Source organism: Labeo rohita, chromosome 9 (assembly GCF_022985175.1).
Source record: "Labeo rohita strain BAU-BD-2019 chromosome 9, IGBB_LRoh.1.0, whole genome shotgun sequence".
Classification (NCBI taxonomy): domain Eukaryota; kingdom Metazoa; phylum Chordata; class Actinopteri; order Cypriniformes; family Cyprinidae; genus Labeo; species Labeo rohita.
The window spans coordinates 10,262,201-10,288,776 of NC_066877.1; the positions used below are offsets into that span (position 1 = coordinate 10,262,201).

The 26,576-nt window shown below is 36.5% G+C and overlaps 2 protein-coding genes across 2 annotated transcripts; both read left to right on the forward strand.

Annotated features, from left to right (window-relative positions):
- Positions 1 to 6,893: 6,893 nt before the first annotated feature.
- On the forward strand, positions 6,894 to 9,726 carry mnx2a (motor neuron and pancreas homeobox 2a). The gene is made up of 3 exons (XM_051120146.1): positions 6,894 to 7,503; positions 8,198 to 8,358; positions 8,745 to 9,726. The coding sequence occupies exons 1-3, from the start codon at positions 7,080 to 7,082 to the stop codon at positions 9,099 to 9,101; spliced, it is 942 nt and encodes a 313-aa protein (XP_050976103.1). The 5' UTR covers positions 6,894 to 7,079; the 3' UTR covers positions 9,102 to 9,726.
- A 698-nt stretch (positions 9,727 to 10,424) lies between these two features.
- Positions 10,425 to 26,451, forward strand: cfap65 (cilia and flagella associated protein 65). Its single transcript, XM_051120144.1, has 33 exons — positions 10,425 to 10,561; positions 11,281 to 11,360; positions 11,940 to 12,109; positions 12,625 to 12,727; positions 12,899 to 13,065; positions 13,156 to 13,355; positions 13,994 to 14,118; positions 14,189 to 14,411; positions 14,488 to 14,756; positions 14,841 to 15,038; positions 15,151 to 15,540; positions 16,701 to 16,838; positions 16,951 to 17,190; positions 18,007 to 18,231; positions 18,308 to 18,454; positions 18,628 to 18,793; positions 19,269 to 19,397; positions 20,182 to 20,395; positions 20,486 to 20,614; positions 20,707 to 20,883; positions 20,968 to 21,034; positions 21,127 to 21,237; positions 22,393 to 22,584; positions 22,732 to 22,881; positions 22,971 to 23,114; positions 23,232 to 23,348; positions 23,430 to 23,567; positions 23,647 to 23,691; positions 23,838 to 24,061; positions 24,188 to 24,313; positions 25,565 to 25,858; positions 25,975 to 26,109; positions 26,276 to 26,451. Exons 2-33 carry the CDS (start codon positions 11,286 to 11,288, stop codon positions 26,418 to 26,420), a joined length of 5,373 nt encoding a protein of 1,790 aa, XP_050976101.1. The 5' UTR covers positions 10,425 to 10,561; positions 11,281 to 11,285; the 3' UTR covers positions 26,421 to 26,451.
- The last annotated feature ends 125 nt before the right edge of the window (positions 26,452 to 26,576 follow it).

Below are 26,576 nucleotides of genomic sequence, written 5' to 3' on the forward strand. Positions count from 1 at the left end.
ACCCTTTTTGTGCCCCATGACTTGATCCCCCATAGATCAACACCCATTTAAAAACACCTAGCAGCCTACGCAGTCACTCTGCAAATTGGCATAGATTTGCAAAGCAAATATTAAATTTTAACGACAACCTTCCAGACAAACACAGAGATTTAATGTGCGCATGTCATTATCTAAGAGAATATTTTAATGAATTCCTGATGGAAATCAGATGCTGTAATTTATGAATGACAGGTTTATGATATAAAAGCACAGACATAATCAGTGCATAAAGGGATCGCTGGCTGTACGCAGATGCTATTTGTTTCAGGGTTATTCTGTACAACAAAACAGCAATTGGTTTGTAAACTATACACATTTTGATTGGAATTAAAAGGTAAAAGATATCAGTTTCTGCTTACTACTATTCTGTCTATGCAAATGTTTTTTTATTTAACATAGCATGTGAGCTAAGGTGCACGATTCAGAAAGGTGAGGTGGGCTTAAATCGTGGTTTTGAATTATAGCTGTGTGGTCTGAGGACTGTCTGATTAAAAAACATATAGTCTATTGGTGGGTGGGGCTGCTTATCCTACAGCAGGATTAGGTGCAAGCATTTGGACAAGCAGGGCTAATTGAACTGTCATATTTAATTTGCTCACCTCTGACAGCCGCACACACATACAGCCCTGGATGAATCTGTGAGCTGACTAGGATGGTCCTGGAAGATAAACACAGAGGCTGATTAGATGTAGTAGTTATCCATCATGCCTGTCCTGTTATATATCTCCGGACTGACCAAACACACACATACCCGTACACAAAGGGCACAGCAATTCAGCCCTGCCTTCTGTGCATGTTGTTTGATTTTTGCTTTGCTAATTAAATGCCACCCTGACAAATAAAAATACGGCTATACTTTGGAAGTTATTACATTGTGGTTCAGAAATCTGAAATGATATCCCATAAATTATTGTGCCTCAGGAGCAAGAAAGGCCCCAGAGGAATGTTCTGATTAAACTTTTTTAATATTTGTCCAGGGCACCTCACCTTATATCTCTGTAAGGAATAAAATGAGTATTTATTTATTTGTTTGTTTGTTTTGTTTATTAATTTACTTTTATTGTTAATCTATCTATCTGTCTGTCTGTCTGTCTGCTTATCTATCTATCTGTCTATGTATCTATTGATATTTTATGAAATAATTCATAATTGGTATTTAACTTTGTTTACTTATTTATTTTAATATTTGATTAAATACATAATCTTATAATTGGTATTGCATTAGTTTATTCATTCATGTTTATTATATTATGTCATAACTGGTATTGCACTTTATTTAGGTTGTTGCATTTGTTTAGTTTTTATTAAATGTATAATTTTGGTATTGCACTTTATTTCATTTTTATTAAATGTCTCATAATTGATACCGCATTTATTTATTATTTATTTATTAGTTTTTTTTTTTTATTAAATGTATGATCTCAAAACTGGTATTTCACTTTATTTATTTAGTTTTTTTTATTATAAAATGCATAATCTTATAATTTATTCATTTAGTTATTTTTTATTAAATGTATAATCTCAAAACTGGTATTTCACTTTATTTAGTTTTTCTTTTATTAAATGCATAATGTCATATTTGAAATTGCATTTATTTATTCATTTAGTTATTTTTTTTTATTAAATATATAATCTCAAAACTGGTATTTCACTTTATTTATTTAGTTATTTTTCATTAAATGCATAATCTCATAATTAATATTGTATGTATTTATTTATTAATTTAGTTTTTTTTTTATTAAATGTATAATATCAAAACTGGTATTTCACTTTATTTATTTAGTTTTTTTATTAAATGCAAAATCTCATAATTGATATTGTATTTATTTATTTATTCATTTAGTTGGTTTTTTTTTTTTTATTAAATGTATGATCTCAAAACTGGTATTTCACTTTGTTTACTTAGTTATTTTTTAATAAATGTATGATCTCAAAACCGCTATTTCACTTTAGTTGTATTTGTTTATTATTAAATACATAATCTCATTATTGATATTGGATTTATTTATTCATTTAGTTATTTTTTATTAAATGTATAATCTCAAAACTGGTATTTCACTTTAGTTTTATTTTTTATTATTAAATACATAATCTCATTATTGATATTGGATTTATTTATTCATTTAGTTATTTTTTATTAAATGTATAATCTCAAAACTGGTATTTCACTTTATTTATTTAGTTTTTTATTATTATTAAATGCATAATCTCATAATTGATATTGGATTTATTTATTCATTTAGTTATTTTTTATTAAATGTATAATCTAAAAACTGGTATTTCACTTTATTTATATTTATTTTTTATTATTAAATGCATAATCTCATAATTGATATTGGATTTATTTATTCATTTAGTTATTTTTTATTAAATGTATAATCTCAAAACTGGTATTTCACTTTATTTATTTAGTTCTTTTTTTTAATGAAATGCATAATGTCATAATTGATATTGCATTTATTTATTCATTTAGTGTTTTTTTTATTAAATGTATAATCTCAATACTGGTATTGCACTTTATTTAGTTAGTAATTTTTATTAAATGCATAATTTCATAATTCATATTGCATTTATTTATTTATTTAGTTATTTTTTTTTATTAAATGTATAATCTCAAAACTGGTATTTCACTTTACTTATTTAGTTTTTTAAATTAAATGCATAATCTCATAATTGAAATTGCATTTATTTATTCATTTAGTTCTTTTTTATTAAATATATAATCTCAAATAGGCATTGCACTTTAGTTAGTTATTTTTTAATTAAATGTATAATCTCATAATTGGCATTTCGCCATATTCATTTTTTTTTTTAATCTCATAATTAATAGTGCATTTATTTATTTACAGTATTCATTCATCTAGTAATTTTTTATTATTAAATGTATATTCTCAGAATTATTAATTGAGGAGTATATATTTTGTGTCTTTCTGTGTGCATATGTCTCAGCAGGAGAACCACCCACGATGCGCCACCAGCCCCTGATGTTGCCACCATTTTTTCCGGAGCAACAGATGTTTGTAGCAGCTCCGTCGGACTAATTATCCATCCCGTTCATCCTCTTTGTGTAGTACGTGCACGTGTGTGTGTTGAACTTTCTGTTATGCTTTAACTCCGCAATAGTAGGATTTAGCAGTAATTATCCAGAAACACACCCCTCTTGCCTCTGCCATTGTCTTGATGTCTGGGCAACATAGCCGTCATTAATCAAACGATTCAACGCAGGCCTGAACTGGTTAACCTGCACCGCCCAACCCTGGTTACTGAGGAAGTTTTCAATTCCCTCTGGTCAATCACAAGGACACAAGAGTGCAACAATGGCTTGGTTATGAATGGATATGAAAATAAGATGCAATTATTCAGTGGATTCCAGCAGTGCAACATTAAGTTTTGGTAGGTCTGGACAAAGAGTTCAATTTGCTGAGTAGGAAAGCTGGAATTGGAAATTAGACAGCGCTTTAATGCTGAAACCTACATAAGCAAAGCGCACAGCTATTTTTTACATCTGACCTAGAGCAAGAGGTCAGACAGTTACGAAAGGGGCAGCCCATGTCACCATGTTGCATTTGTGTATGAATAGCTGTCCATTCAATGGCTCTTTTACAGTCTCTTGAATACAAGTGTTGGCGCCCTTCTGGACAGTCAGAATGCAGAGTGCATGCACTTTTGGCAGGCTTGTTAGGCATCTGTGGACTCCTTTTATAGAAAGAGGACATTTATTTGTAGATCTACCCTGTCTTGCAAAAAACGTTACCATTTCAGTTCTCTTATTTTACCGAATTAGTAATCTTACACTAAAATTTAGTTCTCTGTAATAAGTAAACTATAAGATTTGTAAAGGCACATTTAGCAGCACTAACCACTTTATGTCTTATGTGCCAAGTTTGCACAACATTGCGCAAATTCAGCTGTGATTCTGGCCCATTCTTCAAGTCAGTCAGTCAAGTTTTGAATTTCACAGTCTCAGAAATCTGCTCTTTATTATGCTTATTGCAAAACTCCAGATGAGTTTTCACATGGTAATGCTTCTTTTGTGTCACCATTTTTTTATATAGGCCAGCACAGAGAGATGAAAATTTTGAGGGACCACTATTTAGGCACTTAATTCACTACATTAATTTAGTTATTAATATTATTTTTGTAACATGTTTTGTAATAAATTATTTTGAAACTGAATACAGACAGTTCGAAACTGATCTTTTTCTGCCTGCAGAGGTTAAGCCCAGTGCTCCTTTTCCTTTTGTAACATAATGTTGCATTAAAACAATTAGTTTTAGTCAATTTTATTATTTGTCACAAATTAGATTTTATAACATATAGACTTTATAATAATATTAGATTTGGTAACTATTTGATAACTAATTAGCGCCTTAAAATATATATGTTTTTGCCCTTTCATTTATATTGATTGGAAAGATGAAAGAATAAGCAGGATACTGATTATACCATGCTCAATTTCAGGAAAAAGAAAATCCCAATAATTTTCCCATTTTCCTCATTAATTTGGAAAATTGTATTACAGTTACTGGAAGCTTTTTTTTTTTTTTTTTTTTTTTTTTTTTTTAAATAGGCTTAATATCCATGCAGTTCTTTCTAAAACACCACATTTCAGTATGAAGTACACAAAAAAAAATATATATAATGTAAAAATTCTCATATAATTGTTTTAATTTATATTAATTTGTAAGATAGGATGATGACATACTATGATACTACTAAACCTGAATAAATAAGCTTTCCATTGATGTATGGTTTGTTAGGATAGGACAACATTTGGCTGAGATACAACTATTTGAAAATCAGGAATCTGAGATTGCAAAAAAAAGAAAAAAAAGAAAATTGAGAAAATCACATTTAAAGTTGTCCAAATGCAGTTCTTAGCAATGCATATTACTAATTAAAAATTAGATTTTAATATATGTAAGGTACAAAATATCTAAATGGAACCTGATCTTTACTTACTGTCCTAATGATTTTTGTCATAAATGAAAAACGGATCATTTTGACCCATACAATGTATTTTTGGCTAAAATATACCAGTGCCACTTAAGACTGGTTTTGTGGTCCAGGGTCACATATATAACACTGAATTTGTATCACTTGGTCGTTCTGTTTAGTATTGGTCGTTTTCAAAAAAGAAAGCTGGTTACCATGCAACCTATTTTTTCCCCCAGAAATTAAAGAAAGGCAAATCTCTTTATTATCTCTTCCGCTGCACAAACCCTACCGCTGTTAATGATTGACAGTTAGAAGCCTAATAATTGACCTTTATCTTCCTAATGAACTGAGATTAATTATAACCTCAAGGTCTTGTCTGGGAACACACTGACAGTGCTGAGTGCATTACCTTACTTCCCATGAGAAAAAACTATTCACAGACCGCAAATAACCATTTAAAACAGCAATCCTACACCTCAGGTGTGAATGCCATGGCCTTTTTGTATAATATAGGCATCTTTCTCGCTTTTAAATCTTTTCTCGATCTTTGACATTGTTATTATTATTATTATTATTTTTTACTTTTTTGTGTTGGCGCGCTGGCGTCTCAGCAGCCCTTAATGCAAAGTACCGTTGTATCAGTACCAGTTGTAAAGTACCAGTCGTTACTGGAAAAATAAACAACGAATATCCGCCAGATAAACATGGTGCTTTTGCGTTTATCCTGCTTGATGATTTATTTGTGCATTAGTATATGTTTGCACCTGATAAGAAATAGGTATAAAGGTGGTCGTGCAAACACGCCGCATTACTAGCGTGAGAAAAGCAAGGCGGCATCGCACCTGCGAGAGCACGAAATGGAAAAGGTCAACCTGTCCGTCAGTGTCCCTTTCTTTGTCAAGGTTAGCAAGAGTTAGCAATGTATTTGAACCTAATCTATTTCACCTCTCAGGAGAAACCTGTAATATAATTTCGAGATAGGTCTAAGTGAAATGTTTAATTCCTCTTCTGATATTAATATATGGTATAAGGTCCAGTGCTCTTAAAAAGCTTCTTTATTCAGTGTAAATTACGATCTGAATGTATGTTACAAAATACATGGCATTGTATATTCTTCTCTTTGTATTTTGCAAATTAAAAATTCTAAAAACTATTATATTTTATTAATTCAGTCGAAATGTTTTGGTAAAATTGTTTACTATTATTAAATCTTTATCATTGTAATTGTAATTAATAATAGGACTCTGTTATTAACTTGAACCACGCATATATAAAAAGCTCAAACATTTTCCCCCCACCACTTCGAATGTAATTATGAAATTATTAAAATTATTAAAATCTGTTTTAGACAGATGGCAACAAAAATACTCCCGTACATGTAGTATAAAGTCCCTCAGTGAAATAAGAAAAATAAATAACACACACAGATCAGTCGAAATGATATCGACAACGTGTTTTTTTTAGATATTTTAATAACGTTGATTTCTAACTGTGCCAAGTTGTTGTTTTTTAATGTATCCTGAAATAGCTACGTTTTCTTTGTTCGTATATTAATCTTTATTACCCTAAATAACGCATTTTCTAATTTCTCATTGTTATTGTTTAGCCTACATCGCCGTGTTATTGTTTTAGCAATATTGTGATCTTGCAAAATTATTTTTAGAAAACCAGTTGTCGTGGAAAAAAATGTTTGTGTGGCAAATTTATAATTTTGACCAATAAGTCGTAAGAGATGTGAACTGTATGGCTTGACGTTAAAATAAATGCGTGTAATGAATTAAAAGGCATGCGTTGGAAGTTTCTCAACTCTAAGGTACGAAATGAACCAATCAGAGTGTTTAGGAGGAGCGTGCTGGACCGCCAGACGGTCAAAAACTGAGGACGGTCGCGTTCCAGGCATAACATTGCGTCACACGTATAGAGATGAAAACACGTCGTAATAGAGCAACAAAACATCCACAACTGTCTTAAATAATTAGAGAAGGTCAGGTCAGCGGTCTAAGTAAAAGTTCGTTATTATTTTAGGTTAGTGTTAGGGGAAAAATCTCTTAAACTAAAATATTTAAGCCCGTAACATACTTGAGACTTAAACGTTTTTCTCCATGGATAAGTCGAAGAACTTTCGAATAGACGCCCTGTTGTCAGAAAGCTCTCAGCGGATAGTTCGCGAGGACTCCCCGGGACTGTGCAATGACGGCTCTGACATCGAGCCCGTGATATGCAAACGGACAGAAAACTCTCCTCCCCGCGGTTTTCAGCTTCAGACAGGGGTGATACCCAAACCAGGCATGCTGAACATTTCTCACCCCGGATTAACGTCACTTTCCCAAGGGTCTATGCCTGGAATGTATCCCTCACCTATGTACTCAATCACGGCACTTGGAGCGCAGCATCCCACCTTCGCGTATTCTGGTTTCCCGCAGCCGTATCCGGAGCACCTGAAGGCGGCTGCCGTGGCCGGTTCATTTCCTTTAGAACACTGGCTCCGGGCTGGACTCATAATGCCTCGGCTTGCAGACTACAGCGGTATGTGTTTCTTCTGCAGAATATTCATACTTAGACTAAATTTAAAGTATACTTTTGAATTTAAAAAGTAAAAGGTCTGAATGATGCCACTATAACGTGTGTAGCTAATTGTAACGCAGAAATCTAAAAAAAAAACAGGCCTAAATTTTATGTTTTACCTCAGTACTGTTAAATTACATGTATCCCAAAGTGTAGGGAAAATGATGACATATGTAACATACTCATGTATCTTTCTGCAAAAACCCAATAAGTGAACTCACGCCATAAATATTATCCAGCATAATTGAATCAGTATTTACTGCTAACGGAACTATAATGTAAGCTTTTTTATTTTCAGTCTTTTCATAGCGTCATAAATGACAACTCCATTAAAACTGCCTTCATCCGAAGGAAAACTATAAAGAAACACTTAAAACGGTCCGAGCTTCATCAATAAAGTTATCTGCAAGCATTTATTGAATTTTCATTAAGTTAATGGTGCTCTCTGGTGTTTTATTGTCTCGCTAAAGCAATATCTCCCGGCCCTGTCATCAACAATAAACTGAAGTAAAGCTGTTATCATTATCTATTAGGGGGAGGAACAAGAGGTGAATATGTTCTTGTTTGCTGCGTCTGCTTGGTGTCTTCGCCGTATGTCTTTGGTTTTTTTTGGCACGAGTCTTACACCTCCTTCATCAACTAACTTTCTTCTCAGGGGCACCTCAGTCTGGTTTAATCGGAAAGTGCCGGAGACCACGCACAGCTTTTACCAGCCAGCAACTGCTAGAGCTGGAAAATCAGTTCAAACTCAACAAGTACCTATCAAGACCCAAACGCTTTGAAGTGGCCACTTCTCTCATGCTGACTGAGACACAGGTGAGGACAAAAAAGCAACACGCTCTCATGATTTCATCATTTTTGCAGCAATGCCGTAAAACTATTTTTGGTCCCCCAAAGAATCTTTCAGTCAACAGTTCTTAAAAGAACCATTCTGAAGAACATTCTAAAGAACTGTTGAAAAGGTTCCATGAATGTTAAAGGTTCATCATGGAACCATAGAGGTCAATAAAGAACCTTTATTTTTATAGTACTGGACAAATTGTTAGCTAATTTGTTAGGTTAGGTTTGGGCTGGACCTTCATGCTTGCTTTTTTCTAAACGCATCATACGAATTTGATCACCTACTCGTAAACATTTTTTATGAAATTAGGCTGATACCAATGGATCAACCTTTGGGTGAATGATTGTTATGTATTTACCAGGTGAAGATTTGGTTCCAGAACCGACGGATGAAGTGGAAGCGCAGCCGTAAAGCTAAAGAGCAGGCCGCGCAGCTGGAAACAGATGGCTGTAAGTCAGGCAAGAGAGAAAACAAGCCCAAAGACCTCAGTCGCTGCAGTGCACATGATGACGATGAGGATCTGGACGCAGAGGAGGAAGATGAAGAAGAAGAAGAGGAGGAAGCGTTTAGAAAGTCTATTAACGCAGGTGTGGGTTTACCTCACCCCTCAGACTTTCTACATCACAGCTCTGCGCTGAGCTACAGCTCCCATGGCTCTTACTCTGACGACGACCTGGAAGAAATCGGAGGAGACCGAAAGATCAGACTAGGGTTATGAAAAACAGGTTTAAAACCCAAGAGCTGAAGACTGAAAGCTGTTGATGTCTAAACTATCCCTTAGAGCCAATGAGTTCATTGTCCATGATGTTTATAGTCTTAAATAATTCATGAAAATGGTCTTCCAGTTTATTTGCACTTAATATTTTTTCTTAAAGGCTGCTTGTAAACTGCAAATGTACACTGTTTCAAACTAACGTTTTTCTTATGTGATCAAAATCTTTACAATATGGACATTTTGGCTGAAAAAAGCTGTTGAACCAAATGAGGAAGCCTTTGTACTCAACGTCACAGGCTGACACTTGTGTTCATTGGTCTCTTGAACACATTTCATGTAAGAGTGATGCTGAGGAACAGACGATTGTTGAGGTCATCATTGCCAGCTTTCTTCCAATAACCACTGACTGGAACACTGAGGAACTGGTAAATCCTCTGCAAATATTGAACAAGGGCAAACTGTGAACAGTGCATTAGTTAGTCCATTAGTTTATGTCATGTTGTTGATGTTGGTGTCTTTAATGTTATTTAACTGTTATAGATTATATCTAATTTATTCAGCTGATATCAAGACTCAAGAAGGATGTGTGACCTTCAACGACTCTACTTGAAGACAAAAGTGAAATAAAATCGAGTTTGAGCCATTGTAGAAACGCCATCCAGCTCATGAGTGAAAGATTTAAAACTGTAAATGAATACTCCCATCCTACATATTCATCGTCCCACTCTCCTCTCCTTTTTAACCTCTAGCTGACACAGATGGTGATTGAAGCGCAGGCCATTGTAGAATCTACAGTGCATTATAAACAACAGGCCCTGATATTTATGGCCACAGCCTCTCAAATATGAATTACTCAGGGGGGTTTACTGATAGGCAAATAATTAAGTTAATGAAGGGAAAGTAAAATAATCCACTCCTTATGCTGATGTCACCGGGCCATTTAATTTGAAAGGATGAATTACCTCAGTGACCAAAAGAGCATTTTTACAGGGGTGTGGTGTAAGGCCAACAATTAAATATTAAAGCAGAGAAGATGCAGTGTTCTCAGCCAAGCTAGAATAGGACATATTTATATGTTGATTAAATGCATTGCAGTGGCGGGAATAAACACCCTGCCAAAGCAAACGAAACTTGAGCACTCAAGGGAGGGAAACTTTGAACATTTATCACGCATTTGGAAAATTACACCTGCATTTTGATCTCACCTGAGTGCTAAAGGTATTGTTGAAGCTGAATGAAGAAAAAAACAGAAACAAAGAAAGAAAAAGGCTCGCTGTGTGTGTGCGCGTGTGTGTAAAATGTCCTTCGGCTGTTTCCGTCGGAGCTCGGCGTTGTCATGGAGCTCGAATACACAACTGAACTGTGGAGTGAACTTTCAGCATGGCGAAACAAATAAACTGACACGTTTCTATTCAGTTTTCTTGTTTGTTTGTGATATAACTGCGTGAGATAAAGATACAGTGGTAAGTTACAATTTCCACTAGGATACTTAACGTAAAAATGACGCAAATTTTGCGTAGGCGCTTAACGTAGGCTAAGCGAGTACCTGTAATATTTCATATAAGCTGTTTTATTGTTTAGCAAACGGATTTATGATTGACTTTAACAGAATTGCAGCTTCTATGTAAATATAATAACGCCATGTTAACTTCATTAAAGACAAAATGTCAGTAATTTTGGACATAAAGCGAAAAATACCTCCAGAAAACCACTTTTACTTTATCAATAACATTTAATTTGATGATCCTCTGAGGCAGTCACCTTTGCTGTCAGTGATTTCCTTAAGGCAAATCACTTAATCTAATAGAGAGGTAAAGAAATGAGTGGCAGGGTCATAAATTTACACCAGCCTCAGTTAACCTCAGACAGACATATAACTGACTGCTTATGCAACAAATGGAGAGAAGAACAAATAGATGTAAATGTACCACTTTGGCATAAAGCTGTTTAAAGTAATACAGATACTGCCTAACACAGTCTGTTGTTTATGTTCATATTATCAGATGAATTATAGGTTCATTTCTGATATATATATATATATATATATATATATATATATATATATATATATATATATATATATATATACATATACATATATATATATAAGCTATATCGCATATCTGAAGCCCACAAATGCAGCACTATTTGATCTCCTGTGGTTTGGGTGTATGTTTTTTAGGTGCAATGTTGACAGATCATCCAGTGAATCCTCTGAGCTCAGGCATTCCCTTTGGAGTCACACACAACCCACATAGAAAGGTAAGGTGTTTTTTTTTTTTAAGGAGGGAATAGTTTTTATTTTATGTGGATAAACATTGGAGACTATGAGTGGAAACACTATATAGGCTACAACATGTAGGCTAAGACTAAATGGATTACGTTGATTATGGAACGTGCCTTTTTTTTAGCAAAGTTTAGAAAATGAAACAATAATAAAACACAAAATATATAGCATATATAAACATATAAAACCCCAGTCATTTGACCTGATTTAAATTACTCTTAATACTTCCTCGTTTGATAGCTAGCCCCAATTTCTTATTTCTTCAATCCTCCTGTTCTTATTTGTTTTTCATTATTTTTGCCTACTTAATCAAGTTTCATTATTCTGCTACTTGAAGCTAGTATCTTTTAGTATTTATATTGTAATATTTTTATATATATATATATATATATATATATATATATATATTTTTATATATATATATATATATATATATATTTGCATTGGTTTCTTACCATCAGTCTGTTAAACTGCTTTGCTGAGATACACTGCCATCTGCTGGTAAAAAAAAAAAAAATCCAATGACATAATGACTTGCTTACCTTTATTTTCAGAGGGTCTCACGCCTCAGGCCAGGAAGTCTTCTGAAGAGAGCTCAAAACTGCTTTTTTGGGGTTGAGACCTGGGCTGAGCTGGTCTGGGAGGGCTGGGAACCAGGACGGGAGTATACCAAATCATTGTTCCTTAAAAGCATACATGGAAAACTTCAGAAACTCACCTTCAGGTCAGTCTACTTAAACCAAAAACTCATTAAGACCTGAAGTTTGTGGTTAATTAGATTTGTTAATGGTTTCATGAAAAAGTAAAAGTGATAAACAGTAATATTGGGAAATAGTATTTAAATGTAAAATAACTGTGTTCTATTTGAGTATATTTTAAAATGCAATTTATTTATTTTCACCAGCCATTACTCCAGTCTTCAGTGTCACATGATCATCAAAAATCATTCTAATATGCAGAATTGGTGCTTGAAAAACATTCCTTATTGTCAGTGTTAAAACAGTTGTGCTGCTTAATATTTTTGTAAAAACTGTGATTCTTTTTTATGAGTAGAACGTTTAAAAAACAGCATTTATTTGAAATATAAAGCTTGAGTAATATCACAAATGTCTTTATTGTCACTTTTGATCAATTAAATGCTTCCTTGATTAATAAAAGAAATCTTTTTTTTATCTTTCAGACTCCAAACTTTCAAACATTGTTCAGATTGATGTATTTGTGGTATTTTCTCCATTTCAGACCTCCTGCTTCCAAATTCTTCAGCACACCATTTCCTCAGACCATCCTACTAAGCCCAGGAACATCTTACTCACTCCCAGTTACTTTTCAGCCTCTAGAAAAAGTAAAATATAAATGACCTGTGTTTCTTATCTAATATATCATCTTAAACTTGTTAAATTATTGAAACATTCAATAATCCTATGATTAAGATGAATTTACAGCAAGGAATGAGAGATTTTATATGCATGACTAGATTTGCATATATTCTTCTTTCTTGGTCTACTTGTTCCAGTGTGAGTATGCAGACACTATAGAGTTTCAGAGCAAGGAGGGCTCATTCCACGTGTCTCTGCAAGCTGTGATTCCTCATCATGCCCTGGAGGTACCAGACGCGGTGATGCTGCCACCCTGTGCTGCCCAGCACAGCTCCCAAACTAGCTTCGTCTTTCGTAATTCCAGGTAAAGCATGACTAAAGATCTGATTTATGGAGAAAGTGCAAAGGAAGTGCTGAATTTTAAATCCTGTGAATGCACTTTTTGTATCCCTAGTAAGCTGCAGACAGAATTCAAGTGGTTTGTGGATCCTCCGTTCCAGCTGTCCCCTGAAAATGGACAGTTAAAGCCTGGAGAAGAGTGCAGGGTTACAGTAGAGTTTAAACCCCAGCAGGCTCTGGTTTATCAGGCCGAGGCCTGCTGTGCTTTTGGAGATGATGGGGAAAACAGCTGTACTGTGCTTCTGCGTGGCCTGTGTGAGTTCACTTCACAAGTTTTTCAAATAATTTCGGAAAACACGTTAAGGATATATACTGGTCTTTACCGTTTTACTGTAATAAAGTTATTAATTTTCTACATAGAGAAATAAATATTTAAAAGGATAGTTCACCCAAAAATAAAAATTCTGTCATTAATTATTCACCCTCTTTTTGTTCCAAACCCGTAAGACCTTCATTCATCTTCAGAACACAAATTAACAAACTTTCTGACCCTGCATAGACAGCAACACAACTGACACGTTCAAGGTCTAGAAAGGTAGTAAGGACATCATTAAAATAGTTTATGTGCATCATGATACTCTCATGAACGTGTGTCAAAGACTGACACAGAAGAGAAGAAATTGTTAAATAAACCTGTTGTTTTTGTTCTTTTTGCACAGAAAAGGTATTTTCATAGCTTCATAACATTACGGTTAAACCACTGATGTCACATGGACTATTTTAACAATGTCCTTACTACCTTTCTGGGCCTTGAACGTGGTAATTGTGTTGCTGTCTATGCATAGTCAGAAAACTCTTGGATTTTATCAAAAATATCTGAATTTGTGCTCTGAAGGTGAGAAAGTTTTTTAACATTTAAATGACTCACATCACATCTAAATTCCCTTCCACAGGCAAATACCCTCACCTCCAGATCAGCTCCACGGGGCAAGAGGAAGGCTGTAAGGTGCTGGAGTTTGGGAGTGTGGCAGTAGGAGACTCTCTTGAAAGGCACTTTGAGATCTACAACCTCTCCACTGTATGTTTTCCTCCACCCTGTTTTTTGCTCAAAGAAAATTTAGATTACAGTCACTCTCTTTTTCTTTTAGGTTAGCACAACATTCAGTCTATCCTGGTTGAGACGTCCTGCTCTCATGGAGTCTGTGTTCTGCTGTGAGGTGCGTGAGGGAAAGATCGCTCCAAATTCAGTGTTGAAAGTCCCTGTCTGCTTCTCTCCTCTTACAGTGGATAGCATAAGTGTGGACTACCTCTCTCTTACTTGTCCTGGGGCTGTAGGCAAAGACCTGCTCAAAGTGTCAGGCACCTGCATAGGTACGATATATAACCCTACGCTAAGAGCTTATTAACATATTAAACCTGGTCTGACATTTTATTCTGTCCACTATAGGTCCAATAGTGTCTCTAAACACCTCTGTACTAGACTTTGGCTGTGTTGAGGAGGGCACAGAGGTCACACACAATGTACAGATCATCAACTCCTCTGAAGTATTGGCTCATTACCAGTTTGATGTGGACACTGGCAGCCATAATGTGTTCAGGATTGATAAACCTTGTGGTTCTCTGCCAGGCAGCAGCAAAATCACCCTGTGTGTGAAGTTCCGCCCACATCAGCCTATAGCTTATCACAAGACAGTGACCTGTTTGCTGCTCCACAGGGTAGTCTGTCTGTTTATCATTCAATCTGTTTGTCAGCTTTTTGGTTTTGATTTATAGTATACAATTGTGCTTGTTTCATTAAAGGAACCACTGTTTCTGGATTTGATTGGCACCTGTCACTCAGAGCAGTCGAAGCCAGCCGTTTTAAACTCCATGCACCTAAGTATCTACAGAATGAATCTGCTACGAGGGCTCACCTGTTATCCTCCTGACATACTGAGTGCCTTACTGGATGAACACAAATTAAAACTGGATGATAGCGGAGCATTGCTAATCCAGGAGGTGTGTGTTTGTCCATCATACAAACGTTCTGACATCTAAGAGTTAAGTCAAACACCCTAACCTCATAATCATGTATGTGACATCACATAACACTTCATCTAACTTTCTTTAGTTTCCAGAAGAGGACATTGACAATTCCACACCTCTCTTCAATCCACGCAGTCTTCTGGAGGAGTATTTCCACGTTAATTCAGCACCTGAAGTGGAAACCGAACTTGACGACACCTCAAACCCCTCCAAATTTCCAACCCCCCATGTTACAGTTCAGCCCTCTGAGCTTCTTTTTTATGACGGCCCAGCATCTAAGTCAGTTTCCATCACCAACCACACCAAAGGCAAGATCTGTCTGATGTGGACTCATGGAGCTGATTCCCCTTTCTCCATCTCTCCTCTTTCCTGTGAGCTGGGCCCTCTAAAGAGCACAGCCTTCAGAGTGACATACAGTCCCAACCAGCAGAACGTCTTCCATGCAGCTCAGCTTGAGTGTTTCTCTTTTTACAAGGTAATGTGAGACTAAAGGCTGGAATATACTACTTAACATGTTTGATATTCGCCGTCCTCTGCAGACTGGCTCTGACGTTCAGCAAGTAGTCGTCATCCAGACTATAAATCAGGGCAAAAGTCGTGTAACGTATTCCAGTCTGAAAGAAGAAGTTCACTTCTGGAACAAAAATTTACAGATAATTTACTCACTCCCTTGTCATCCAAGATGCTCATGTCTTTTTTTCTTCAGTCTTAAAGAAATGATGTTTTTTGAGGAAAACATTTCATGATTTCTCTTCATATAGTGGAGTTCTATGGTGCCCCCGATTTTGTACTTCCAAAATGCAGTTTAAATGCAGCTTCAAAAGTCTTTAAACAATCCCAGCTGAGGAAGACAAGTTTTATCTAGCGAAATTATTTAGCATTAATTATTTACAATTATTTTCTAAAAAATGTACAATTTATATACTTTTTAAGCTCAAATGCTCATCTTGTCTAGCTCTCTGTGAACTCTCTGTGTATTCTGGTTCAAGACAATTAGGGTAGGTCAAAAAACTCCTCATTTTCTCATTTTCTTCTCCATCTTCAAAATTGTCTTACATCGCGGTTTTACCTTTTTTTGTAAGGGCATTTGATCTTCTTTGCACATTCACTTTGTAAAAACTGGGTCTTCTGCAGCGATGTAGGATGTTTTTGAAGTTGGAGGACGAAATTAGATACCCTAAATGTATTGACCCCGGAATACACAGAGTTCACGCAGAGCTAGACAAGACGAGCATTTGAAGTTAAAAAGTATATAAATTGTCATTTTTTTTTAGAAAATAACAGATTGTTTTGCTAGATAAGACCCTTCTTCCTCAGCTGGGATCATTTAGAGCCCTTTGAAGCTGCATTTAAACTGCATTTTGGAAGTTCAGGGAACCGCCATAGAAGTCCACTATATGGAGAAAAATCCTGAAATGTTTTCCTCAAGAAAACACAATTTCTTTACGACTGAAGAAAGACAGACATGACCATATGAATAACAGGGGAGTGATTAAATAATCTGTAAATTTTTGTTCTGGAAGTGAACTTCTCATTTAAAGTAAATTGATTTGGTGACCTCCAGCAATTGTAGTCAATATGTAAATGGGACGTAAAGAGAACATCAGTTCTGAATTTAGTTTTTGTCATCTCCAGGTTCTGAGGGATCATAGAAATGTGGAGGATCGGACTTTGTGCCCACCCTGGTGCCTTACAGTCAAGGCGAGCGGTCACTCATTTCAGCCTGGAAAAGAGCACTTCATCCCCAAGTTCTCTCTTCAACACCCTAAAGTAGTGAGTCTGATAATGCTAATATCTTTTAACATAATATGTAGAGAGAGAGTGCATAATTGGAAAAATACTGTATAAAAAACCTTAAAAGGTTTTAACATCCATCTCCCTGCAGGTATTCCCTCCATTGAAACAGGTATCATACCGCAGTATTCTCCTGCAGAATACAGGGGACCTGCCCTTGATCTTCAGACTAGATCCAGAGGAATGCCCATCTGTATGCGTGCTGCCACCCAGTGGTCTGGTGCCACCAGGCAGCCATCAGATCCTTACCTTCAGATGCACTCCATCACCGGATCACCCTGCCAGTATCCCTTTGACATTACATCTGAATGCCAGCCCCAAACACACACAGGTTAACACAATGTCTTACATGGCAGATAAGATAGCATAATATTGTGATTTGACACAAAAAAGTAATTGGAGCCACTTCCAAAAAGCCAAAAATCTATAATGATACCTCTAGAAACATGAAGAAAATGGTCATTAATAAAGTCATGAACTCATTTTTGACATAGTCTATGACCTTAAAAAACATATTATCTGGTTATTACTGCCAGTTTCTCTAATAAATTTATTATACTACTGCTTCCTTATTTAAACAATCAATTTTTACGTTTATAAAAGACACAAGTATGATATTTCACCATCATTTGTGACCCTGGGTGATTTTTTTGCACCCTCAGATTCCAGATTTGAAAAAAAGTATCTCGGCCAGATATTGTCCTGTCCTAACAAACCATACACCAGTGGAAAGCTTATTTACCCGTAATTGACCCTTATGGTTTTGTGGTCCAGGGTCACATTTATGAATAATATCAGTATAGCTGAATTAGGAGTTGGACACAGACACATTTGGCTTTTAAATATAACAATTAATCATCCAGTATTAAAATAAAGTAATGTAGCAAGAACAAACATGATCTAACAATGAACAAAAGAATATTTATTAATCAACATTAACCAAGATTAACCCCTAAAGACCCCATTGTTGTGCAGAAAAACTTTTACTTTCCTGTACTTGTATCAATTTTCATAAAGTTATCTTTACTTTAACTAAAGTGTGGCACTGCACACCTGTGAAACTCATTAAAAAGTAAAATAGGAGTTTCTGAAACTGAACGCGTTTGTTTCGATGGGCCATTTTAGCCTACAAATTAATCTTTTGTAGGTACTGAATGTGGTCGCTGTAGCAGAGAAGCTTTCCATGAGTATGGAGGGAGATGGAAATCTGTTCTTTCAGCCCACAGCCGTGGGCTCCTGCTCTGAGAGGACCCTGCGGGTGAAGAACATGAGCAGAGTGCCGGTGGAGTTTAAGTGGAGGCTGTGTGGATCTGACCAAAGGGTTCTGACTGTACCGCCGGACACAGACACACTCCAGCCCAATGAATTGAAGGTAGGGCTGCAATGTGATTGTGCTATTTAGGGAATAGTAGTTTCAGTCTTATTATTGAAAGTATGTTTGCTTTCAGGTACAGAAATGGTCCTTTGCCCCTATAGAGGAGACGACATACAACATGAAACCCAGTCTCACATTCTGGCCTGTCCAAATGCCACAATGCAAGAAGTCCAGACTTACCATTAAAGCTGTTGGATTGGCATCCAAAGGGTCTCTCCAGGTGTGTTACCTGAATTGAAATAAGAACATCTAATCATCTGTACAATGGAGCGTATATTGTCAGTGACACAGATTTGCTTACACTTGATTAGTGACCTTGTGTTGGGATGGGTTGGTTCTGCATACTTTCCTAGAATTTTTATATAAAAAATGACTGTCGTTTTTTTTTCACAGGCAGAGCATCCTGTTATAGATCTTGGTGAGGTGCTAGTGGGAAGCTGTAAGTTATTTGATGTCCCTCTACTGAACGACAGCCCATGCGCTGTCAGCTACTCTCTAACCACACAGCAGAGTGTCACAGTTACAGGCCTCCCTGAAGATATGACTCAAGATCCTTTGGGTTGGAGACACTTACATTGTTAACTCACTATTCTTAGAAATATTTTGACTGCCATTGCCAAGACTCACTGTGTCACACTTTAAATGCTTCATTGTCTGTATTCAGCCATATGCAAATGGTGTAGACTACCATTCAAATTGATACTTTATTTAGCAAGGATATATTACACTGACAAGTGACGAGTCACACTAAGCACTATTTCAAATAAATGCAGTTCTTTTTAACTTTCCATTCATCAGAGATTCCTAAAAAAAAAAAAAACAAGAAAAATTGATAACTGATCAGCATTGATAATAAGAAATGTTTGCCATCACAGAAATAAATTACAGTTTAAAACATATTCAAATATAAAACATTTATTTTAGATTGTATTTTTTAATGTATTTTTTATTTAAAGAAATGCAGATTTATTTCAGAAACTTGAAAAAAAGTCTTACCAACCCCAGAAATTTGAACTTAAGCTTTACTTTTTCAGTTCTGGAGATGGAGAATGTAAGGGGAACTATACCTGCTGACTGCAGGCTACTGATCCGCTGCACAGTAAAACCAGCTCGCAGGGCCCATTACTGCTGGACCATCAGTTACCACATCCTCAATGCTTCTGGTAGCGTATTAAGAAAAGAGTGCTGTTTATTCTTTGAAGGGAACCCTGGGCATTAAAGGAGAAATTCACTTCCAGAACAAATATTTACAGATAATTTACTCACCCCCTTGTCATCCAAGATGTTCATGTCTTTCTTTCTTCAGTCGTAAAGAAATTGTGTTTTTTGAGGAAAACATTCCAGGATTTCTCTCCATATAGTGGGCTTCAGTGGTGTCCGCAAGTTTGAACTTCCAAAAGGCAGTTTAAATGCGGCTTCAAAGGGCTCTAAACAATCCCAGACGAGGAAAAAGGGTCTTATCTAGTGAAACGATTGGTCATTAAAAAGACAATTTGTATACTTTTTAACCTCAAATGCTCGTCTTGTCTAGCTCTGCGTGAACTCTGTGTATTCCGGTTCAAGACAGTTAGGGTATGTCGAAAAACTCCCATCTCATTTTCTTTTCCAACTTCAAAATCGGCCTCCATCGCTGTTTTATATTTTTTTGTAAAGGGCTTACAGGTGGTGATGGATACAAGTGTAGGCTTAAACCAAATGCCGTAACATTTTCCCCACAAGGAGTTTAAACGCCCCCGGAAATCGAGTGAAATCCGCACTGAGAAACTCCTTCAGTGGCTGCGGTGTCATGACGAGTGTCGGCATGTTTACATCCTGCCAGGATGGCATTTAGCGTTTCTTGTCTCTGCCTTTGTAAGCGCTTTCAGTAGCTGTGGTCTACTAAAGGCCTCAAAGGCATCAGGGCTAAAGAGTAAATTTCACAATATAAAATTCTTTTCTGGTGGCCAGGGTCTGTGGGAGGAGAGCCGCAATCTGTATGCCATGTACAGGCAGAGGGAGTGTATCCCACTCTGGAGGTAATGGATGCTCGTAGCTGTGGCAGTGTGGAGGGATTGAGTAAACTGCAGCTTTGGCGCCTTCTCAATCTGGATGCGCTCAACACTTATCTACGCAGAGATCCCAGCCCATCTGAGCTCACCTTCAGGGTGCCCACTAGACACAGGCAATGCTTTTATTTTGTGCTTCAATTAAGTCATTCATTCAGATATTTCTTTCTTCCACACTTTCTAATATCCATTAAAATCTTTCACAGTCTTCAACGTTGCCCTTCCATCTTCACCTCAGCCATGTTGGATTTTAGCTTCAGCGCTGCTACCCTGGGCTCAGACCCTTCCAGTATTCTGCTTTTGTTTAAGAATCCAGGAAGTATTCCTGTAGAGTGGTGAGCATCCGTAACTTGCTCTGCCTGTAGTTTACGGTAGCAAATAAAGTTAGCCTGCAATATGAAGAAATTATCAAAATGGTCTCTCTCAGGTCATTCTTGCTTCCAGAGGACCAACAGATTGAGCTGGAGTACTGGGCTGAGTCTGGAGATTTCAGTCCATCTGAGCTCCACCTGATGAAGATTCAAGACCACAGGCTCTTCTCCATCTCCCCACGCTCTGGTAAACTCCTGCCCGGCCAACAGAGGACAGTGCAATTCACATACAGGTCAGGAATGAAAACAGTAGTGCTTTTACACTGGTGTTGTTCAGTGAGGCACAGAAAACTATAAGGCATACACTTCTCTTTCAGACATGACTTTGTGGGGACAGATCGTCTTCCTGTCTTGTTGAAACTTTCACATGGAAGAGAGATACTGGTGAGGCAAATGATTCTTTTTCTTACAGCATGTGCGTCATTTTAACAAACAATTTATGCCGACAAATCTTGATTATTTTTTTATCTTTCCAGCTGAATTTTATAGGAGTAACTGTGGAAAGAGACAGACGCTACATTCACCTCTCCTCCAACCGGCACATCTTTTCCCCGGTGGCAATTGGAGGGTTCAGTCCACCGAAACAGGTTTGTAGGTGTATAATTTAACTGAAGTGAGGTTTTCCCTGTAAGCTCTTTTTATAAGCTGTATAGTTTATGTAATAGACTTAACAAAGTCTAAGTTACTTAAAAATAACTGTATTAATCATTTAATTATTGGCAGGTTCTTACAGTCATCTACTAGATATCATGTGGGTTTTTTATACATTTGTCAAAAGTTTACACATACCTTGCAGAATCATTAAAAATTATTTTACCAAAATAAGAGGGATCATACAAAATGCATTTTATTGTTTATTTAGTATTAACCTGAATAAGATATTTCACATAAAAGATGTTTACATATAGTCCACAAGAGAGAGCTAGTTGAATTTATTAGTTAGTTAGTTGAAGTTAGTTGAATAGTTGAATTTATAAAAATGACTCGGTTCAAAAGTTTACGTCCCATTGATTCTTAATATTGTGTTGCTACCTGAAGGATTTACAGCTGTTTTTTTGTTTTTTTTTGTTTTTGTGATAGTTGTTCATGAGTCCCTTGTTTGTCCTGCAGTTAAACTGCCCGCTGTTCTTCAGGTCCCACAAATTCTTTGGTTTTCCAGCATTTTTGTGTATTTGAACCCTTTCCAATAATGACTGTATGATTTTGAGATCCATATTTTCACACTTAGGACAACTGAGAGACTCATATGCAGCTATTACAGGAGGTTCAAGCACTCAATGATGCTCCAGAATGAAAAAAAAACATGCATTAAGAGCTGGGGGTGAAAACTTTTTAACAGAACAAAGATGTGTACATTGAAAACCAATGAATTTGTGGGACCCAAAGGATTTTTCTGTAGAACAGCTGGCAGTTTAACTGTTTAGGATAAACAAGGGACTCTCACTACTATCACTAAACAAAAAAATACAGCTGTAGATCATTCAGGTAACAAGGGAATGTAAACCTTTGAACCGGGTCATTATTATAAATTGAACTATTATTTTCTCTTGTGGACTACATGTAAGCATCTTTTATGTAACATATCTTACTCAGGACAGCACTAAATAAACAATAACATTTATTTTGTATCATCCCTTATCTTATTTTGGTAAAATAACTAACATTTTTAATGGTTTTGAAAGGGGGATGTAAACTTTTGACCACAACTGTAGTCACATATGCTAAATACTGAGTCTGCACAGGTGTTTGAATTGTATAATGGAGGCCCTCTTCCACTGAGATACCACATTGACACCACTCCTCTGGAGGAACTGATGGAGGAGAACTTCAGTCACCCAGTTTTACAGTGTCTGAACCCTGGAGGAGAGGTGGAACCAGGCGACACCGCACTGGTGGAGTGGATCTTCTCCCCACTGGAAGCTAAAACATACAGTGTTAGTTACTCCAAAATGACATCCTCTTAAAATAAATGTGGCGTTAACGTCCCTTGTTTCTATTTGAAAAGACATTACTAAAAGACTTTATATGCTAACCATTAAGTGTTTTATACTGAGTTTGGTGCACGATTTCATGTTTTGCAGGTGGACGTACCTATTCATGTTGTGGAGGGGGACAGCATGTTTGTAACCTTTGAGGGCCAAGGCTTTGATGAAAGGGAGTCAGAACCCATTCAGATACAGGATGGACGTATTACTGTGCCTTGCACTCAAAGAATCCCAGTACCTGGACAAGTAATAAAATGCTTGTTGAAATAAGCCATATATAAGAAGTGTTACATGAAATGAAAGATGAAATTTTCTCTCTCTTTCTTTGTAAATAGGTGGTGTTCCTGTCAGAAGAGAGAGTGTGTTTTGGTGATATCCCAGTGGGCTCTCGTAGTACACGCATCCTGTTTTTGACCAACGTCTCACACACAGACCAAGTGTTGTATAAATGGAACGGAGCAAGCGCAGAATGCCAGCAGGTATGTAAATTTAAAATATTAGATCATGCTAAAATGAAAAATGTGCTATAGCCAGTCTACTCAGTATATTGGCTATATTAACTGCATGTGTTCATTTGTTTGTCACACTGAGCGTAGACTGTAAAGATCCATCCTGAGAGTGGTCGTCTGGCACCAGAGGAGAGTGTTCTCTGCATCCTAACAATACAGGCTTCAGGCAGCCCTGCTTTCTACCAGCAAGACCTCATCTGTGAGGTGAGAAATACAAAGATACACCAGTGAACACACTGTCACTGTATATAAACACACCTAAATGGTTATCACTCTCTTTGTCAGATAACTGTTGTGAAGCAGCTTGCACAGTATCACAGAGACCTTCGACAGTGGAAGGAGGAGACAGAAAGACAGAAATATGAGTTTACTATCACTGAGAAAGACCTGAAACCGACAAACCAACTGGATAAATGCTCTCAGGTTAGAAAGACACATTTAAGCATCTTCTGCGCTGACTAATACCCTTTCACAGCTCATTTACATCAATTGACCCCCTCAGGAAGGTGCAGTGTTTGAACAGAGAACTCGCCCAAGAAAATACAAGGTAAACAACACCAGAAAATGACAAATGAGTTATTACAAGTTATGTGAAATATTCACAATTTAGATGGTAGCATTTAGCTGAAGCAGTGTTTATGTGTACATTATATTTATAAATGAGAAACCGATATTTTGTTTCTCATGTGGCAGACTCTTCCACCCATCCGTAGCAGTGATCAAGCTGAAAACGGTCCCTCGGTAAGACCCAGTCGGGCTGAACAGCGGGCTCAGCAGCAGACAGGCCAGGAAAGGAGAAGATGTCCCGAGCCTCCTCGTCCTGCAATACTCCACTTAGGTGTCACTGCACGCTCTCACAGCTTAATGGAGTACCAGACACATTTCCCCACTCAGTTCAAGACTCATTACATCAACAGGTACAATGGGATGCAAAACTTTAAGAATAAAGAATTTTTTTAAATTATTTAAACCTGGAGATAAGGAGTAATTTAAAGGATTAAATTTAAATAAGAAGTCAGACATGATGATTATCTTTGTTTCAGGTCTAGGCAACCTAAGCTTTCTCAATCTGGGACAGGTGAGAGCTGCCACTGTCCTGCAGACCTGCCCCCACTTACTCTGGGTCCTGAGAGAGACGTCATCACACACATGCTCACCTCTTTACTACAGTATGACTTACAGTATTAATACTTTTATTGAGAAAAGATGCATTAACTTTTGATGCATTGATATTAAAGACATTTATAATGTTTTGGAAGACTGTATTTTAAGTAAATGCTGTTCTTTTGAATGTTTTGTTCATCAAAGAACCATGAAAAAATGTAGCATTGTTTCCACAAAATATTAAGCAGCACAACTGTTTTTAACATTGATAACACTGACCTTCTGAAAATTCAGTTTTGCATCACAGGAATAAATTATTATTTTAAAATATATTTAAATAGAACAGGTATTTTAAATTGTAATAATATTTATTACACTATATATATGCACTATATTGCCATTTGTACTGTATTTTTAATCTAATGCTGTTTTGGTGTGAGACTTATTTGAAAAATATTATAAAACCAGACCCCAAACCTTTATACAGTAACTTTTCCATTAAAGGGTAATATTTGCCTCCTGAATTGATTTCCAGGGGCATTTTTTTTACATTTGTGAGAGCAATGTTTATAATCACGTTATTATTATAAAAAGCTTATGTTGTCTTTAATGTCAAATACTTAAATATATGCTTTAATTTATATTTTAAACTCGTCAATAACAGTAGACTGTTTAAAATCTAAATTATACATGTAAAAAATGAGCAGGACTGCAATATTATGTCAAAAATCATTATTGTAGATTATTTCTAGTTATATTGTAATAATGATTATTAATATTAATATAGAAAACAATATAAAATGTTTTTGTTTCATTTTGGGCATGTCACATTCTTGCTTCATAGACAAACATGTAAGTCCATGACGCTAGCCAAGTCTAGCACAGGTTATGAAAAAACTCCCATTATAATCACTGAAGCTACAAAATAAATCTTTTATTTACATCGTATCTGCACTGTGTTATTCATGACGAGGGAATTTGTGAGCGTGTGCACTCATCAACAGCTCTGAGATTTTCAGCGCTGACTAATCTAAGTGCCTCTGATCGGCCAGTACAACAGAAATGCGTTTGATTGGTTATAAGGCTCAACGCTGCACAAAAAAGCATGTATCAGCAAAGTAAATTTAAATGAATTGACACTTTTCATTCATTTTCACTTTACATTTTAATCATGGCAGCCATAATATGTTGTTTAATTGTGGAAGGACATTTTTTGCCTCCTTGTCTTGAAATTGTGGGGTATTTTGTTTATTTTGGTAGCATATAAAAGGTCATTTCTAACCCTGACTAGTAAGCCATTCTGTGTTCTCCTACAGGAGTCTCCTAGATGAGCCTCAGTTCCAGCAGTCTCTGGTAGAGGGCGACAATGAGCAGGTGCCGTACTTCACACAGCTGCGGCCTGCTCCTGTGCTCCCCACACAAACACAACCTGGCTCTCCTGCAGGCAACCAGAACCCTGTAGAAATGTCCAGTGTGACCTGTGTCACTCCAGCAGAGACCTACACAAGGAACTGTAGCACTGCAGACAGACCCAAGAGTGAGTGTGACCAGGAGTCTCTGAAAGAAGTCCAGGAGGAGATAAAGGTGAAAGTCCAGGAGTCCATTCGCAGGTGTGCTATGACACTAGAGAGGCTCTTATAACACTTTAAGACGAGGAAATATACTCACAAATCAAATGCTGCCATTTAAACAACTTATCTTCAGTCTCTCTCATTCTTTTCTGCAGGTTGCCTGAGTTTTATGACCTGGTAGAGGACATTTTACTTAACACCTTGCAGAACCTAATGACGGAGGCTTTCCTGGGTGAGCTGGTGCTGACGACACGACCACGAATCATTGCTCTTCCACCGTCTTCTTCCAGGTCACATCTACATTTTATGTTAATCTCACATTATCAGTTTTTTAAAATTACTTTTGTGCCATAACCTTTTTTTAATAAGTAATGCATCTAAGTGGCATTGACTCTTGTTTTATTAGCTTAAGAGGTATTAGCCAAGACTTTAATTTTTCATTTTATGTATATGTAGGCAAAACAGCCTTGGCTCCAACAGACAGTCCAGGGCCGGATCAAATAATAACAGGGAGCAGATGCACCCCCTAGTGACCAGCCCAAGCCCCTACATGTCTACTCAAGCCATAGTATCAAACCTGGAGCCTGATCATCAGCAATAATTAACTTAACACTTAGTATCTGTATGAAATGCTTGAGACTTATTCGTATTAAACTGTTTTTAAAAATAACAACCTCTGGTGTAAATTCACTGAGTCTGTTCTATCACCAACAGCTGGATTTTCCAGACTAATGCTGACAGATCAACACATTGTCTT